The sequence below is a fragment of the Saccopteryx bilineata genome, chromosome 3 (genome assembly GCF_036850765.1).
Source record: "Saccopteryx bilineata isolate mSacBil1 chromosome 3, mSacBil1_pri_phased_curated, whole genome shotgun sequence".
In the NCBI taxonomy this organism is placed as follows: domain Eukaryota; kingdom Metazoa; phylum Chordata; class Mammalia; order Chiroptera; family Emballonuridae; genus Saccopteryx; species Saccopteryx bilineata.
In genome coordinates, this window is record NC_089492.1 from 151,720,134 (window position 1) to 151,734,507 (window position 14,374).

Below are 14,374 nucleotides of genomic sequence, written 5' to 3' on the forward strand. Positions count from 1 at the left end.
AGGATGGAAAAAACATTTCATGCAAACGGAAATGAAAAAAAAAGCTAGGGTAGCAATACTTATATCAAACAAATTGGACTTTAAAACAAAAGATATAGTAAGAGATAAAAAAGGCCACTACATAATTATAAAGGGAGTAATACAACAGGAAGATATAACTATTATAAATATCTATGCACCTAATATAGGAGCACCCAAATATATAAAACAGACTTTGATGGATTTAAAGGGCGAGATCAACAGCAATATTATAATAGTAGGGGATTTCAATACCCCACTAACATCACTAGATAGATCCTCAAGAAAGAAAATTAACAAAGAAACAGCAGACTTATTGGAAACACTAGATCAACTCGATTTAATAGATATCTTCAGATCCTTTTACCCTAAAGCAGCAGAATATACATTCTTTTCAAGTGCTCATGGTACATTCTCTAGGATAGATCACATGTTAGGGCACAAAAGTGCTCTCAAGAAATTTAAGAAGACTGAAATCATATCAAGCACTGTCTCCGATCACAACAGCATGAAACTAGAAATGAATCACAGCAGAAAAGCTCAAAAATTCTCAAACACATGGAAACTAAATAGCAGGGTGTTAAATAACGAATGGATTAAGAATGAGATCAAAGAAGAAATAAAAAATTCCTAGAAACGAATGACAATGAGCATAAAACAACTCAAAATTTATGGGACACAGCGAAAGCAGTGCTGAGAGGGAAGTTCATAGCACTACAGGCACACTTTCAGAAGCTAGAAAAAGCTCAAATAAACAACTTAACCCTGCATCTAAAAGAATTAGAAAAAGAACAGCAAGTAAAGCCCAAATGTAGTAGAAGGAAGGAAATAATAAAGATCAGAGCAGAAATAAATGACATAGAGGCTAAAGAAACAATACAGAGGATCAATGAAACTAGGAGCTGGTTCTTTGAAAAGGTAAACAAGATTGATGAACCTTTAAGTAGACTCACCAAGAAAAAGAGAGAGAGGACTCAAATAAATAAAATTAGAAATGAGAGAGGAGAAATAACCACTGACACAACAGAAATACAAAATATTGTAAGAAAATACTATGAAGAACTGTATGCCAAAAAACTAGACAACCTAGATGAAATGGACAAATTCCTTGAAACATACAATCTTCCAAAAATCAATCTGGAAGAATCAGAAAACCTAAACAGACCGATTACACCAAATGAGATCGAAACAGTGATCAAAAAACTCCCAACAAAAAAAAGTCCAGGGCCCGATGGCTTCACAACGGAATTCTACCAAATATTCAAAGAAGAACTAACTCCTATCCTTCTCAAACTATTTCAAATAATTCAAGAGGAAGGAAGACTTCCAAGCTCCTTTTATGAGGCGAGCATAATTCTGATTCCAAAACCAGGCAAAGACAACACAAAGAAAGAAAATTATAGGCCAATATCTCTGATGAATATAGATGCTAAAATCCTCAACAAAATATTAGCAAACCAGATCCAACAATATATGGAAAAAATCATACACCATGATCAAGTGGGATTTATTCTGTGGAGGCAAGGCTGGTACAATATTCATAAATCAATCAATGTGATTCATCACATAAACAAAAAGAAGGAGAAAAACCATATGATAATTTCAATAGATGCAGAAAAAACATTTGATAAAATCCAGCACCCATTCATTATAAAAACTCTCAGCAAAGTGGGAATACAGGGAACATACCTCAACATGATAAAAGCCATCTATGAGAAACCCACAGCCAACATCATACTCAATGGGAAAAAATTAAAAGCAATACCCTTAAGATCAGGAACAAGGCAGGGGTGCCCCCTTTCACCACTCTTATTTAACATAGTCCTGGAAGTCCTAGCCACAGCAATCAGACAAGAAGAAGAAATAAAAGGCATTCAAGTTGGAAAAGAAGAAGTAAAACTATCATTATTTGCAGATGATATGATATTGTATATCGAAAACCCTAAAGTCTCAGTCAAAAAACTACTGGACCTGATAAATAAATTCAGCAAAGTGGCAGGAAATAAAATCAATACTCAGAAATCAGAAGCATTTTTATACACCAACAATGAACAGTCAGAAAGAGAAATTAAGGAAACAATCCCCTTCACAATTACAACCAAAAAAATAAAGTACCTAGGAGTAAACTTAACCAAGGGGACTAAAGACTTGTACTCGGAAAATTACAAAGCATTGATAAAAGAAATCAAGGAAGATACAAACATGTGGAAGCATATACCGTGCTCATGGTTAGGAAGAATAAATATCATTAAAATGTCTATATTACCCAAAGCAATCTATAAATTCAATGCAATACCAATTAAAATACCAATGACATACTTCAAAGATATAGAACACATATTCCAAAAATTTATATGGAACCAAAAGAGGACACGAATAGCCTCAGCAATCTTAAAAAAGAAGAATAAAGTGGGAGGTATCACACTTCCTGATATCAAGTTATACTACAAGGCCATTGTACTCAAAACAGCCTGGTACTGGCATAAGAACAGGCATATAGATCAATGGAACAGAACAGAGAACCCAGAAATAAACCCACAACTCTATGGACAACTGATATTTGGCAAAGGAGGTAAGGAAATTCAATGGAGTAAAGACAGCCTCTTTAACAAATGGTGTTGGGAAAATTGGACAGCTACCTGTAAAAAAATGAAACTAGATCACCAGCTTACACCACTCACAAAAATAAACTCAAAATGGATAAAAGACTTAAATGTAGGCCGTGAAACCATAAGCATCTTAGAAGAAAACATAGGCAGTAAGCTCTCGGACATCTCTCGGAGCAATATATTTGCTGATTTATCTCCACGGGGAAGTGAAATAAAAGACAGGAGAAACAAATGGGACTATATCAAACTATAAAGCTTTTGCACAGCTAAAGACAACAAGAACAGAATAAAAAGACAAACTACACAATGGGAGAACATATTTGACAATACGTCTGATAAGGGGTTAATAACCAAAATTTATAGAGAACTTGTAAAACTCAACACCAGGAAGACAAACAACCCAATCAAAAAATGGGCAAAAGAGATGAATAGACACTTCTCCAAAGAGGACATACAGATGGCCAATAGGCATATGAAAAAATGCTCAACATCACTAATCATTAGAGAAATGCAAATTAAAACCACAATGAGATATCACCTCACACCAGTCAGAATGGCGCTTATCAACAAAACAACACAGAACAAGTGCTGGCGAGGATGTGGAGACAAGGGAACCCTCCTGTACTGCTGGTGGGAATGCAGACTGGTGCAGCCACTGTGGAAAACAGTATGGAGATTCCTCAAAAAACTGAAAATCGAACTGCCTTTTGACCCAGCTATCCCACTTTTTGGAATATACCCCAAGGACACCATAGAACGGCTCGAAAAGGAGAAATGCACCCGCATGTTTGTGGCAGCATTGTTCACAATAGTGAAGATCTGGAAACAGCCCAAGTGTCCGTCAGAGGATGAGTGGATTAAAAAGCTTTGGTACATATATACTATGGAATACTACTCAGCCATAAGAAATGATGACATCGGATCATTTACAATAATATGGATGGACCTTGACAACATTATACGGAGTGAAATAAGTAAATCAGAAAAAAAAACTAAGATGAATCCATACATAGATGGGACATAAAAATGAGACTCAGAGACATGAACAAGAATGTGATGGCAACAGGGGCGGGAGGTTGGGGGAGGGGGGAGTGGGTGAAGAAGGAGAGAGAGGTTAGGGGAGGGGAGGGGCACAGAGAAAACCAGATAGAAGGTGACAGAAGACAATTTAACTTTGGGGGAGGGGTATACAGCACAATCAAATGTCAAAATAATCTAGAGATATTTTTCTCTCAACATATGTACCCTGATTTATCAATGTCAATGCATTAAATTTAATTTAAAAAAATAAAAAATAAATAAATAAATAAATAAAAATTTAAATTTCTTTTGAATGATGCCAAATCTTTTTCTCCTGCAAAGTACTACCTTCTTTATTTGATCCAGCTAATAACACTGTTTTGTCTTTTTCCAAATAGCTCCAGATATATGGAAAATATTTATATAGGCGGATGGGGATCCTCAAACCCCTCAGCGAGATCTTCTGAGAATGGCTTTTAAGATATCTCAAGGCAGAAAAAGCCCAATAGAGATCAGGGGAACTACCAGCTTTTAGGATACACCCTTAAAGGCTCCAACCCCGCAAAGGGGTCTCATAGGATGCCATCTGGGTTCGGCTTCAATAGTGGAAAGGAAGGTCATTGAGCTAAAGCCTGTCAGACTTACATGCCTCTGCTGTGAGGAAACAGGGGCACTGGAAGGTAGGCTTCCCCCTCGCTCCTTTAAGGGAGTGTTCAGTCTCTTCCAGCCCTGTTCCAGCCACCTATGACCTAACCTTGCCCAGAATGCTTGGGTTTGCCTCGGAAGGCGAACGGTGCCCAGGGCCGTCGGCCCCATCTATGACACTGTTGATGAGCCTAGGGTATTTCTTCCAAGAAGCAGGTAAACTGATCTCATTTGCACAAGGGCCACTTAACTATGTCTTGCCTGAATAGTCAGATTTTTTATTCTTCCCTCGAAGATCTCTGTTGTGGGTGTTGATAGTCCTATTTTCTGCTGCTTTGTTTAATATATAGTGTCTTCTTTATTCCTCCTACCTCAATGCCCCACTCATATTTCAGGCTGGGACTTACTCCTAATTTAGAGCTCTCTTTCCCCTTTTTGCCAACTTCTATTATGAATATACCTTTGCTAACCAGCTTAGTGGATTCCAAGGTTCTCTTTACCAAGCCACAGCCGCAGAGCTCCAGGGAAAAGCAACCTGGTCTCATCTCTCCAGGCAGAGGAGAACAGAAGCTCCATATCCACATATGCTGCAGATGGCTTTTCCAGTCTACCTGAATCATTACCAGCTAGAAGCAGTGGTCACTGGGACTTGGACATGAGCTGCAAAGTATAGAATTGTGACAATTCCAGTGCCATGTGGACTTTTCCTGGAGGTGGACTTTTCCTGGACTCCTGCTCCTTGTGACAGCTCCTAACAGACTGAACTGGGGTTGGGTTGCATTCTTCAAGGATTTGGCATGTGTTGGGGCCAACTTGGACCTGGTGAACATGTTAAGGACATTACTCTTTTATGATTCTTGCTTTATTGGCCAAAAGTTTGCTTAAAGGCTTTAATCACTGTAAAAAAGAAAAAGAAGACTAGATAAAGAATATGTGGCACATATATACCATGGTATACTATTCAGCCATAAGAAATGATGACATCGGATCACTTTCAACAAAATGGTGGGACCTTGATAACATTATATGGAGTGAAATAAGTAAATCAGAAAAAAACAAGAACTGCAGGATTCCATACATTGGTGGGACATAAAAGCGAGACTAAGACACATGGACAGGAGTGTGGTGGTTACGGGGGGTGGGGGGAGGGAAGGAGGGAGAGGGGGAGGGGGAAAGAGATGGGTACAAAGAAAACTAGATAGAAGGTGATGGAGGACAATCTGACTTTGGATGATGGGTATGCATCTGAATTGAATGACAAGATAACCTGGACATGTTTTCTTTGAATATATGTACCCTGATTTATTGATGTCACCCCATTAAAATAAGAATTTATTTATATATATAAAAAAAGATCATCACTGAGCTGTCAGTTTGGAGGTGATGACACTCAAGAACTCTTTCTTTCAGGGCTGCATTAGCCATGCGATGTTGTATGTTTGCCCTCTTCCTGTTGCGTGTTGACAATGTACTATAAGGAGGAAAATATAAAAACTGAATTAGAAGAAAGGTACAGAATTGACTCAAGACTTGTTTTCTGGCATAGAGGCTGGATGAGGAGTAGCTGCTGTGTGGCAGCAAACTCTCGTTTGTTACCTCCCCAACCCAGCTTTCTGATTTGGAAACATTATTCAGTAATGTTGTTAGTTCAGGAAATCAAGCATAACTAAATATTCATTTTTAAAAATACCTTAGGCTCTGGATATTTAAAAATGTTAATCGTTGCCCATTTGCACATAGTCTTCTGCAGCCTCCTGGCAGTGTGGTGGGACATTCAGGCCTCTCTCCTTGTTCTTCCTTCAACTTTTACATGAGATTTTATAGGGAATGTTTGAATAATTTAGCTTATAAATGGGGAATCTTACCTCAAATTTCTTGTGCTAACAAATAATAATTTAATAAAAGCTGAGAAGTATACGGCAGATTTCTTCTTTCACAAATATTGATGATAAAAGGACAGTTTTCCTTTCAGTATTTGGGGCTACATATTCGAAACTGGGTTTATGCCTATAATTGTGGTGCATATGAAGTAGAGAGAAACTGAGGCTGTGAAATAGGTAGATTATTTAGCTCCTCCCAGACTCCCACTGAGTAGGGCCCCCTAAACTTTTAACTATAAAATGCAGTTTGTGGGTACTGACCTAAGAAACTCATTGACTAAATAGGCCTTGCTGTATAGCATTTTTGAAATAAATGAGCAGTTGGGAGTTAGAGATGAAAATGCATTTCTAATTAGAAAATTTCAGGCAAAGTCTAGTAACATGACTTTTCAGAGTATCCCTGAAATTATGTCACATTCATGGTTGATAATTCTGCTGTGTACAAAGACATCCCTGATGTTCAGAAACCCATTCTAGTCTCCCCATTTATTTCTCTAACAAATATTTATTGAGCCCTATCAACTGAGCAGTGTGGTTTGGTGGAAAGTGTACCAGACTTGGACTGAGAAGACCTGGGTGTGAAGGTTATTTCTACCAGTTATTAAGTATGAGATATTGAGCGAAAAATTGAATCTGTTTGAGTCTCGCTCTCCACATCTATAGTGTAAGTAGTGTAAAGTCCAAATTAAAAATGCATGTCTGAGCACAGTGCCTGGCATTTAGGAGATGCCCTGTAGATGTTACCTGCCTTCTTCTCATTATCAAAAACATGGTGAGTCAGAAATGAGCACTTATAGAATGCCTATGTGCTTTATATATAAGGTGAGTATTTGTGCTCATACCACACATGATTAAACAAAATCACAGGGCCTCTGAAAGGTTAGGCAACTTAGGAGGCAGGGTTTGAACTCAGGTTTGCTTGGCTCTTTCACTGTGCTTTTTATTAATACATTCTGACACTCTGTTTATTGTCTCACACCTATATTCACATAGCTTATGGTCTGGTGTGTTTCTATTTGGGAGTGTGTAAGGCACAGTTGGCAGCTGCCATGTAATGGGATTGAGAGTAGGGAGAAAACTCTTCTCTGCCATCCCCAGGAACATGGTGAGCATGAGAGCACATCTTTCTCCTTCCATCTTGCACTATGGTGGAGATGTGGCTCCCTTCACTGCCTGCCTTGGAAACATCAGGGCTGATCCCATCATGCCCTCCAACCCTGTTTGCATTAGTCACCACTGGACCCCTGAATCTCATTCATGTTTGATTCTGACCTTTCTTCTCTAAACCTCCTCCATTTCTCCCTGCCTCCTAGAATTCCTCCACTGTGCCCTCTGAATCTAGAAGTCATTAGCAAACTCCCTAGAGCCTCAAGTGTTCTGAGATATTCCCTTCCCTTGCTTGTCTGGGTTTTCTCTTGCGGATCCTGATTTCTCTCCCCTTCTCCTGTGGGCCTGGAGGAGGGTGGTGGCCTCTTTGCTCATCTTTGCTGCTTCTTGATCATTCTGCCTTCTTTCCATGTCACCAGAATATCACCCACTACACCTTCTGTGTCTTTCATCTATTAAGCCCCAGGTCACCTCCACCAATCCTTGTAGAGTAAGCTTCTGGTTTGCTGTCACTGACTTTCACTGTTTCAATTTTTAATGATGTCAATACCATGTAGATGACCCTTTCCATACCCTGACCTTTCGTTCCTCTGACCTACAACTTTCTCTTCCACTCCATGTATACCACTCCTATCATAGACATACCCTTGACCTTGGACCTTGTCATTATAAATAGCTGTGTAATCATAACCCACACAGTCAATGCCAAAGGTCCTACTATCTGATCATTTTTTTAGGTCATTTCCTCTGCTGCCCTAATTACATCAATCTTTCAACCTCACCTGGATGTACAATTTGTTGTTCCTAACATATTTTCATTGTTCTCTCTATCCTTTAGTCCTGCTCACACATCCTCAACTACTTTTTCTTTCTTACATTATTACCCTCCCTAGCAAAATCTCAACCATGGTTAAAACAAACTTTCTGCCTTATATCTGTGCAGATGACTGCAGTGGATGGCACTGGAGAAAAACACACAGCCATGAATTCTACTTTTACCTTAAATTCTGGTCTGTGACTTCAGGTGGATCCCAATCTCCTTTCCCAATCCACTCAGACTCTCATTCTGCAAGATGTGTTTACCTTATTCTTGCTCAAACTCCAGCGTCTTATCCTCCGTGCTTGTTCTCAGCAGGTGACCTTGTTCCCATTTCACTGAACACTGAAGTGAACATCCATGACCACCTACCTTTTTGTTGCAAATCTCCCAGCATCAGTGTCTGTGTGCTCTGCTCTAATTTCTTCTTGGGTGGCCTGCTGGCAACATTTGAATAGTCTGGTTACTTCCCTGAAATTATTGTACTTGCAGAAAATACACTGTCTTGTTTTTCCTTCTGCCTCACTGCTCTTTTTTCTCAGCCTTCTTAGTTACTTCTTCCCAAACAGTAAAGGCTGAAGGGCTTCAAGGTGCATGCAGTCTTCAGACCTCTTCTCTCTCTGCACTTACTCTCTAGGTCAGTGGTTCTCAAACTTTTTGAAGTCAGGTGCATTTAAAATCCTACAAATAATTGTAGATGCACTATATACAAATTTCTGAGAAATATGTTATAATAATTAAGTCAAATATTAAAGAAAAAAATATAAAGTCCAAGAGTGTTTTTATGGTAATTAAATGAAATAAATATGACAAAATTAAATTTATTCTGACATTAAAAAACATTTTTATGTTACATTTTTGAGTTATGCTTTTTAGAATTTGTAAAAAAGAGGGGTTAAAAAATACAAAACTGAGAAAAAAGTTATCTTTTTATATATATGGATACATTTTTAGTAAGATTTAGTAAATTCGGCAGGTCCCAGCACAAGTGTGTTAAGTTTTTTCATTCTTGTGTTTATGAGAAACATGAGCCTGATGTGTCCTAGTGATTTCTTCAGTGTTTGGGCATATATTTGAAAGGCAAACTCTCATTTCCTCGTCAATACATTGAAGAATTCATCTCTTTTTAGTCTTAATTGTGTTGAATACAGAAAACCCCCACCATACATAGCATCTTAACTTTACACCAAACAAAGGATAGAAGAAACTTGCCTCTGTTCTTTCCAGGAACATGGGGCTAGTGTAAACAATCCAGCACCACAGCTTAACAGCCTTTTGCAACCTAATCAGGCAAGTGAGGTGGGGGGTTGGGCAGACTGTCAGCTACAGCCAATTCTCCACACCTCTGTCCCCCAAAAATCTAACCTCCAAAAACCCTGTTGGTTTTTTGATCCTCAACAGCCACATATTTCTCTGGAATACTATAGGGTGCACCTAGAAATCTTTGAGAACCACTGCTGTAGGTGTTCTCCTGCTGGAAACATTAGCTTCTCTGGGACACAGGTGGGATCGCAGACATTTTTCTGACCATCCTTCACCTAGCAGAGGCCTCCACAAAGAGCAGGTCCCAGTGCATGTTTGATTGAACCAACAGTTGAATGATTTTACCTTGGGAGTGAGTGCTAAAAGCTATAGAAATAAGGCAGAGGTGGAGCTGCTGTCTGGAGACTTTTCTTCTTGGAATGGTTTCTGATTGTCTTTTGTCCTTTGTCTTTTCCTTAGGAAACCAATAAGAAGACAGTCCATGCAAAATACTGTAGCAGATTTGTCCATGCTCCATGGAAGGATGGGAGCTTGGTGCATGTCAGCATTACCAAGGAGAAGTGCATGTGGTACAGTGAGAGAGTCCATGCAGTCCTGGCCCAGATCCAGAGGAGGTTGGTGTATTTACAGGCGGATGAAAGGTCTACCAGGCGTCCACAAACTACAACCCACAGGCCACATGCTGCCCCCTGAGGCCATTTATCCACCCCGCCCACCCCCCCCACCCCCCGCTGCACTTGCACCTCTTTCATTGGTGGTCATTGAGAAGAGCACTGTATGTGGCGGCCCTCCAGTGGTTTGAGGGACAGTGAACTGGCCCCCTGTGTAAAAAGTTTGGAGACCCCTGGTTCTTGAAATTCAAATTGTCTTGACCTCTTTGTAAAAGCTTAACCAAGAGAAATGGCCAGTTAACATGTCAAGTCAAGGTTGCCATCTGATGATTTGCTGGTGGCCTTGTTGTTAATAACAAAAGGGTGATGTTTGGATTCAGAGTCTTTCTTTTTTTATTTTTATTTTTTGCAAATGAGAGAGAGAGAGAGAAAGACAGACAGGAAGGGAGAGAGATGAAAAGCATCAACATGTAGTTGTGTCACTCTAGTTGTTCATTATGTGCTTCTCATATGTGCCTTGACAGGGAGGTCCAAGACAAGCCAGTGACCCCTTGCTCAAGTGAGTGACCCCTTGTTTAAGCCAGCGACCTTGGGTTTCAAGCCAGTGACCTTTGGGCTCAAGCCAGCAACTATGAAGTCATGTCAATGATCCCTTGCTCAAGCTAGTGATCCTATGCTCAAGCTGGTGAGCCTACACTCAAGCCAGATGAGCCCATGGTTTGGGTGACCTTGAGGTTTTAAACCTGGACCTCAGCATAACATGTCTATTATCCACTGTGCCACCAACAGTGAGTCCAGAGTTTTTGTTTTATTGAATTTTATTGGGGTGACACTAGTTAACTTAATTATACAGGTTTTAGGTGCCCAATTCTGCAACACATCTCTACACTTACTATGTGTTCACCGCCTCCTATTCAAGTCTTCATCCATCACCATTTATCGCCCTTGTACTCTACTCCATCACCACCCCCAGCTATCACCACACTGCTGTCTGTGTCTATGAGATTTTTCTTTGTTTGTTTGTTTGTTTGTATTTTTCTGAAGCTGGAAACGGGGAGAGACAGTCAGACAGACTCCCACATGCGCCCGACCAGGATCCACCCGGCACGCCCACCAGGGGCGACGCTCTGCCCACCAGGGGGCGATGCTCTGCCCCTCCGGGGTGTCGCTCTGCCGTGACCAGAGCCACTCTAGCGCCTGGGGCAGAGGCCAAGGAGCCATCCCCAGCGCCCGGGCCATCTTTGCTCCAATGGAGCCTCAGCTGCGGGAGGGGAAGAGAGAGACAGAGAGGAAGGAGGGGGGGTGGAGAAGCAAATGGGCACCTCTCCTATGTGCCCTGGCTGGGAATCGAACCCAGGTCCCCCACACGCCAGGCCGACGCTCTACTGCTGAGCCAACCGGCCAGGGCCATCTTTGTTTGTTTTTATGTTCTTTTTTCTCAATTCCTCACCCCCCTCACCCAGTATCCCCTGAATAGCTGTCAACCTGCTCTCTATGAGTCTGTCTCTATTTTGCTTGTTAGTTCATTTTATTCATTAGATTCCACATATGAGTAAAATCATATGGTATTTGTCTTTTTCTCACTGGCTTACTTCACTTAGTGTAATGATATTAGGTCCATCCATGCTGTTGCAAAAAGTAAGATTTCCTTCTTTTTTATGCCCAAGTAGTGTTCCCTTGTGTAAATGTACCATTGCTTTTTAATTCACTCATCTACAGATGGGCACCTGGGTTGTTTCCAGATTTTGGCTATTGTAAATAATGCTGCATTGAACATGGGGTTGCATATATATTATTTTGAATTCATGTTTCAGGATTCCTAAGATATATTCCTAGAAGTGGGATCACTGGGTCAAAAGGCAGTTCCATTTTTAATTTTTTTAAAGAACTCCATGGTGTTTTTCATAGTGGCTACACCAGTCTGCATTCACACCAACAGTGAACAAGGGTCCTCTTTTTTCCACATTTTGGCCAGCATTTGTTGTTTGTTGATTTATTGATGATAGCCATTCTAACAGGTGTGAGATGATATCTCATCATGGTTTTAATTTGCATTTCTTTGATGATTAGTGTCATTGAGCATCTTTTCATATGTCTATTGGCCATCTGTATGTCCTCTTTAGAAAAGTATCTATTCAGGTCCTTTGTCCATTTTTTAATTGGATTGTTTGTCTTTTTGGTGTTGAGTTTTATAAGTTCTTTTTTTTTCTTGTTTTTTTTTTCTGATTTACTTATTTCACTCCGCATAATGTTATCAAGATCCCACCATTTTGTTGTAAATGATCCGATGTCATCATTTCTTATGGCTGAATAGTATACCATGGTGTATATATGCCACATCTTCTTTATCCAGTCTTCTATTATTATTTTTTTTTACAATGATTAAAGCCTTTAAGCAAACTCTTGGCCAATATAGCAAGAATCCATAAAAGAGTAGTGTTCACCAAGGAATCATTCTACTTGATATCAGACTATACTACAAGGCCATAATAACCAAAACAGCACAGTATACAAGGCCATAATAACCAAAACAGCATAGTCCTTAATATGTTCACCAAGTTATAAGTTCTTTATATATTTTGGATATTAATTCCTTTTCAGATGTGTTGGCAAATATTTTCTTTCATTCAGTGGGTTGGGTTTTCATTTTTTTGATAGTTTCCTTGGCCATGCAAAAAAATTTTTGTTTGGTGAAGTCCCATTTATTTATTTATTTTCTCTCATTTCCTTGGCTTAGGAGATATAGCTGGAAAAAAAAATAACACTATGAGGAATGTCTAAGATTTCACTGCCTATGTTATCTTCTAGGATCTTTATAGTTTTGTGTCTAATATTTAAGTCTTTAATTCATTTTTTTTATTACAGAGACCAAGAGAGAGTCAGAGAGAGGGATAGATAGGGACAGACAGACAGGAACAGAGAGAGATGAGAAGCATCAATCATTAGTTTTTCGTTGTGACACCTTAGTTGTTCATTGATTGCTTTCTCATATGTGCCTTGACCGCAGGTCTTCAGCAGACCGAGTAATCTCTTGCTCGAGCCAGTGACCTTGGGTTGAAGCTGGTGAGCTTTTGCTCAAACCAGGTAAGCCCGCACTCAAGCTGGCAACCTCGGGGTATCGAACCTGGGTCCTCGGCATCCCAGTTCGACACTCTATCCACTGTGCCACCGCCTGGTCAGGCTCCATTTTAAGTTTATTCTTGTGTATAGTACAAGAAGATGGTCTAGTTTTATTTTATTTTTTCATTATCTGTCAATTTTCCCAACACCATTTATTGATTAGACTATCTTTACCCCATTGTATGAACTTGCCTCTTTTGTCAAATATTAATTGACCATATAGGTGTGGGTTGATTTCTGGGCTCTCTATTCTGTCCCATTGATTTATATATATTGTTTTTATGACAATACTGTGCTGTTTTGGTTATTATGGCCTTGTAGTATAGTCTGATATCAAGTAGCATGATTCCTCCAACTTTGTTCTTCTTTCTCAAGATTGCTGTGGGTGGCTATTTGGGGTCTTTTGTGGTTATTTGTTCTAGTTCCATGAAATACACCAATGATATCTTGATAGAAATTGCATTGACTCTACAGATTACTTTGGATAGTATAGGCATTTTAATGGTTTCTTTCTATCCATGAACACAGTATATACTTCCACTTGTTTGTATCTTCTTCAATTTCTTTATTCAGTATCTTAGAACTTTCTGAGTACAGATCTTTAACATCCTTGGTTATATTTACTCCTAGGTATTTTATTCCTTTTGAAGCAATTGTGAGCGGTATTCTTTTCTCGGTCCTTTCTGATAGATCATTGTGGTATAAAAATGCAACGGTTTTCTGGATATTTATTTGGTATCCTGCTACTTTACTGAATTTGTTTATTAGTTCTAGCGTTTTTTTGGTGGGATTTTTAGAGTATCATGTCATTTGTAATTGTTTTACTTCTTTGTTCTTTTTTCTGTTGAATTTGGGTAAATTATTTATTTATTTATTTAATTTTAATTTATTGTGTTAACATGGATTCAAGTGTCCTACTCAATACAACACCCTCACCTCCAACCACATACCCCCATTATATCCCCTTTGTCCCCCTCCCCCTAACTTCCTCCCCACTTTCCTCTGGGATTTGCTGTCCTGTTATCTGTATCTATGTGTTATGTACATATAATTTTACTAATCCCTTTACCTTCTCTGATCCTGTCCCCTCATCCCCCTTCCCTCTGACAGCTGTCCCTCTGCTCCTTGTGACTCTGTCTCTGCCTCTATTCCATTCCTCAGTTCACCTTGTTCATTAGATTCTATATATAAGTGAGATCATATGATATTTGTCTTTCTCTACCTGGCTTATTTCACTTAGCATAATAATCTCCAGGTCCATTCATGCCATTGCAAAAAGTAAAA

At 39.4% G+C, this 14,374-nt stretch overlaps 1 protein-coding gene across 1 annotated transcript in view; it reads left to right on the forward strand.

The window, feature by feature from the left end:
- VWA3B (von Willebrand factor A domain containing 3B) overlaps window positions 1-14,374 on the forward strand; it is a 271,732-nt gene that overhangs the window by 124,283 nt on the left and 133,075 nt on the right. Inside the window, 1 exon segment of the mRNA XM_066267787.1 lies at window positions 9,819-9,973. Coding sequence (XP_066123884.1) covers window positions 9,819-9,973 — 155 coding nt within the window.